General features: G+C 27.4%; 1 protein-coding gene across 1 annotated transcript; it reads right to left on the bottom strand.

The window, feature by feature from the left end:
* Positions 1 to 2630: 2630 nt before the first annotated feature.
* On the bottom strand, positions 2631 to 3929 carry LOC139849934 (probable DNA-directed RNA polymerase). The gene has a single exon (XM_071839545.1). It carries the CDS (start codon positions 3927 to 3929, stop codon positions 2631 to 2633), a length of 1299 nt encoding a protein of 432 aa, XP_071695646.1.
* Positions 3930 to 5694: the final 1765 nt, after the last annotated feature.

Below are 5694 nucleotides of genomic sequence, written 5' to 3'. Positions count from 1 at the left end.
GTAGTCATCAACATTTGGAGGAATGTTTTGCTTGTGACTATCTCGTCAAACATTTATAAAAGCATTTCATGTATTCACAGTTCAAAATATATTTCAAAAGCATTTAATAAAGCAGTTGTAAAAACAGCGCATGTATTCTCAGTCCCAAAAATATATATTGCAAAAGCATTTAAAAAGGGAACAAATGAAACTCACCATACTGTATTTTGTAGTAAAAATACATATGACAATACTGAACAAAGCAGGGTTTGGCCTCGAATTCACGAACCTGTATCATTTGTATATTTATTAATATACATAATTGTAATCGATTGAATATATATATATTATTATTGGTGATGTAAACTATATATATATATATATATATATATATATATATATATATATATATATATATATATATATATATATATATATATATATATATATATATATATATATATATATATATAGTGTATTAATAAGTCTCATTGTATATATTTTCCTTTTTATATATATATTTTGATATAGATAAGTTATGTGTATTAATATGTATTTATATAAAATCTTTATTTTTACGCTAATAATTTTAATTCATTAAAACTCTTATTTTTCATAATCGTATCTATTTTAATAATAATGATCTAGATAATAATAATAATAATATCTGTGTTAGTAATAATAATAATAATAATTACAATTTGGTACTAATGTCATTATTAGTGATAATAATAATAGTTTGCGTTATTTTGATAACAGTTATAGAAATAATAATTATATTCATAAAATGATAATAATACTAAATGATAAATTAATATTAATAACACATTAATATTACTTTTAATGATTTTAGTAATTGTTATAATATTTACAATTATGATAATAACGATAATTATTATAATTCTTATAATAATATTAACAACAATAATAATAATCATGGTAATAACAATAATAATCATATTAATAATAATAGTTGTTAACTAAGGTTAATTATTATAATACTTGTATTAATAACAATAATTAATAATAATAATAACAATAAAAACAAAATTTAAGATTAACAATAATAACAATAATTTTTAGAAAAATAGAACTACCTTATAAAGGGTTTATAAAAAATAGTTGTCACCAGCAAGAATTGAACCCGAGACCTCCTGAATACCCGTATCACTCTGAACCATCGGGCTAATGCCCAGTTTCTATTTTTAAATCAGTTTTGTTTACTTATAACCCGTATATATGCATCCTCTTCTTCTTCTTCTAAACATCAATCTAACAGGGAACCAATTATCCTAACAACGAATCTTTTTAATCGATTTTAACTTTTATTTGACACCAAGACATTCCATGCTAATGTTTGGATAATCAGTAATCGAGAAAAATAAAAACTGAATCGTGCTACTGCTACTGCAGTACCGTAACTAAAAAGGAAAAAAAAATATTGTTCTTATATTTTAAGATGTTTTTGGCTTTCGATTTCTTCATGAAAAATATTTTAAATCATCCCTATAAACTTTATGGATCCTCAATTTTATCAGAAACCTCAAAACAATTACGAATTTCTATGAAGAACAATCGTTGACTTCTTTTGATGCAAAACTTTGACTCAGAAATTTAGATTCGTTATTAGGATTTGGAGTTTGAGATTTTGCAGTAAGTTTAAGTGAGCGATTCCTAACAACACTGCACTTTTACATTTTGAAATAAAAATCGAATTTGAGGTGTTGATAAAAAGTTGTCACGAACAGGGGTGTTTGGTTATTTCTAATAAATTTCTATCTACTTTAATCGAATTATAGATGTTACTGTAATTACAATCTAACATGAAGATGGAAAAATTGAATGGTCTATGTCTAATGAGTTAATCGTTCGTTTTATAATGTAAATGATCAATCCTGTATCAATCAGGAAATTAAGAACAGAAATAATAATAAAAAAAATAAAAGTTGGAACTGATTTAAAACAGAATTTGGCACCTTGTAAATGATCGATTGTCTTACAGTATAGATATATTCGATTCCTTTTACCTTTAGCAGACATGGAGACAAATTGATAACAAAGTGAAACAGAATTACGTTTTTATCTATTTATTTATTTATATACCGTATTTATGTACATATTTATTTATATATCAGTATATATATACTGTATCAGTATTTAATAATATATATATATATCTGATGTATATCATTATTTTTATATCTGTATATTTTTATTTATTAATAATAAATATAATCTAATAATAATAATAATTCTTTTAGCATTATTAATAAACATCCAAATAATAATAAGAATAATAATAATAATAGTCTTATTGATAATAATATCAAAATAATAATTAAGATCATGATTTTATTACTAATTGTAATATTAATGTTATTAGAAATGATATCTTATAATTATATCAATGATTTTTAATGTTACTAGTAATTATAAAAGTAATAATATTAATAGGAATAATAGTATTAAATACAATAACACAAACATTTATATATAACAAACTCTATATCTATATGTTATATATCTAACATAATATTATCAATAATACTAATATTGATTTTAATTATTGAAAATATTATAACAATTATATTTTGATTTTTAAATTTTATTTTATATAATAAGATTATATGTTACTAATCTTCATCTTCATTTCAATAATGCACACTGTAATAAGGAATCCCAGATTTAGCAGTCATCTGATCACAGAAATTGAGCCATTTCAATCTATGATTCATACTAGCTTCCTCAGGGCTTGAATACTCTCCGCACACTAATAACGTATATTGATAGTAAGAGTCCACTATAGTTTGGATCCTATCATCCCAAACTTTTTTCTTCACTTTAGTCTTGTTCATATTGGAAGGTAGATTTAGATCCAAGATACGCTTAAGAGTATCACTTGGTATTACATCACACAAATCCATAGGGAACTCATCCTTCATAGGAAGGTGTTGAACCAGATTACAATAAAGAAATTGGTTTATGATTTCCAGAGGTGAACCCAAACTTTTCATAGCAGAGCTGTAAATCAGAGGAAGTTGGCTGCTATAAGCAGGGGTAGTTATAAAGTTATCGTGAACAGTATAGATAGGGGCTTTTAACATCTGAAGGTTTTCGACCACAGTCATAGCTATATGAGAATCCTTTTGATGGATAAAGTTGACGAAGGTAGCCACCTCTGTCTTCCTCTTGTCTCTCTTATCAGAAGGTACTATAAGAGTTACTTGACGTCTCTTCTTACTAATTTGATCATATATCGATATGTTAATTGGAACCATTTTCATATAGTCTTGTATTGTTATAAAGTTATCAACTTCATACAGTACTGCACGGTCACTAGAAGATATGAGCCAACCTATACAACTGATCAAATGAATAAGACAGTCCATGTTTTGGAATTTCTCTCTCCAGAAATCAAAGCACAGTTGAGCAACAGAAAAGCACTCTTTATGACTAAGGAATTGAGAGAGAATACTCTTCTTTATATCTTGGGTAGTGCTAATAACCGTCTTACCATAGATTATTGGCATGAAGATGCTTTTCACTATCTTTCGATCTAAAAGCTTGTTAATTGTCGAGGATAATTCGTGGTCCTCAACCAGTGATAATTCGTCGTTCTCATCCAATGTGAATTTCTTCTTATCAGCCGTTTGGGCAGAAATATAAGATTTAAGTGCTTCTAGGATATCCAGATAAATATCTTTGATTTCCCCATCATTGGATGGAAAGAGATTAGTAGACATAGCTATATTTTCATCCAGTAATAAGTAAGACATTATTTGATACGCACTGGCAGATGCGTCTTGGGTAATTGGAATGCAACTTATAGAACTCCATTGATCATGTCTGATAGATAGATAACCAGATAAAAACTGAAAAGGATGTTTAGCAAGAGTTGATAACTGTACATAAACACTTGCTTTTTCCTCATCCATTGAAGTAGGTTTCATCTTAGAGGGGAAAACATTGTACTTTTCGAGTTCGGTTTCTATTGAAGAAGATAAATAGGATACGACATTTATAGACTTGAGGGTACGAAAATGGAAGCTTGTAGAAGCTAGTGCTATATCTTTACATATACTTGATTGTTCTATATCAGACGGCTCATTCACAGCAAATTCTACCAGGCTTCGGGAAAGATCCCTTTCATGAAAATGTAATACACCACAGCGATAGATTCGACCCCGGAAATCCAAAAAGGCTGGTAAATAAAATTGTATATTGAGTATTAATGTTAGATACCCTTTTAGTATAGTTTACATTATTCATATAATATTAATTATATGTAGAATATATATATATATAATATATATTCATCATACTTTATATATTTATTTGCACACAATCGTTCGTGAATCGTCGAGCACAGTCAAAGGTCAGGTGAATACATAAACAAGGTTTACAGTTTTTGAGACTTTAACATTACAGACTTTGCTTATCGTGTCGAAATCATAACTAGATTAAGTTTAAATTTGGTCGGAAATTTTCGGGTCGTCACAGTACCCACCCGTTAAAGAAATTTCGTCCCGAAATTTGATAGAGGTCGTTATGGATAGAAATAAGAATGTTTTCATGACGAATATGAGTTTTATCATTTTGATTACTATAAATAAATCAATTTGATTACTCGAAGAATACGAATGAAGCTATCACTAAATAGTGAAATGAGAGAGACAAGTTTCATCATAACCTTTGATTAGTCATGGTTGAATTCCGGAATTCAAGGAATTTAGAGAAAATTTTCGTAATAAGATTTGGTACTTTGACGATTAGGGAAATCAGGATCTTCTTTGATTAAATGCGATAATCTGTCTCGATTTCTCTGTCTGATATTTTACTATAAATCCACCCCCCTTCACTTCCTTATTTCCATATCTCACATCTTCTATTCTTTCTCCCTCAATTCATACCTTAAAGTATTCTTCAAAATGCTCCATCCCGTTCTGATTCTTGTTATACTTCTAACTTTCATATCTTTCATTCTTCTCTTTCATCTACCGCCAAAAGAATCTATTCACTTCTATTATTTCCTTGGAATTATAATGTTTTTAATTCTCCTGTGGCTTTACGTTGCAATACGTATTGATATACACGGTTTGTAATTTATGTGTTATTGTCGAGCTTTATATTTTCTTTATATTCAAGAGTTATATACTTTTGTCTCCTCTTCCCGGCTTCGAGTCAAGCGAATAATGGTCCGAAATTCGTAGGTATGGATTTTGAATTGAACATAGTTAATGTAGTGACCCGAACTTTTCCATGTTTATATATATATTAATTGAGATTTATATTTACATGATTAAATGTTTCCAACATGTTAAGCAATCAAACTTGTTAAGACTTGATTAATTGAAATATGTTTCATATAGACAATTGACCACCCAAGTTGACAGGCGATTCACGAACGTTAAAACTTGTAAAAACGACATGACGATATATATATGGATATACATATGGTTAATATGAGATTATGATAAGTAAGTATCTCCATAAGTATATTAACAATGAGTTATATACATATAAACAAGACTACTAACTTAAGGATTTCGAAACGAGACATATATGTAACGATTATCGTTGTAACGACATTTAAATGTATATATATCATATTAAGATATATTAATATATCATAATATCATGATAATATAATAATTTAATATCTCATTAGATATAATAAACAATGGGTTAACAACATTAATTGAGATCGTTAACTTA

Source organism: Rutidosis leptorrhynchoides, chromosome 5 (assembly GCF_046630445.1).
Source record: "Rutidosis leptorrhynchoides isolate AG116_Rl617_1_P2 chromosome 5, CSIRO_AGI_Rlap_v1, whole genome shotgun sequence".
Lineage (NCBI taxonomy): Eukaryota > Viridiplantae > Streptophyta > Magnoliopsida > Asterales > Asteraceae > Rutidosis > Rutidosis leptorrhynchoides.
The sequence above is the reverse complement of the archived record's forward strand: the minus strand, read 5'-3'. Positions and strand labels throughout refer to the sequence as shown.

Bases quoted from the DNA above. Each gene is read 5' to 3' on its own strand.
- LOC139849934 (XM_071839545.1), bottom strand. From the start codon at position 3,929: ATGAAACCTACTTCAATGGATGAGGAAAAAGCAAGTGTTTATGTACAG.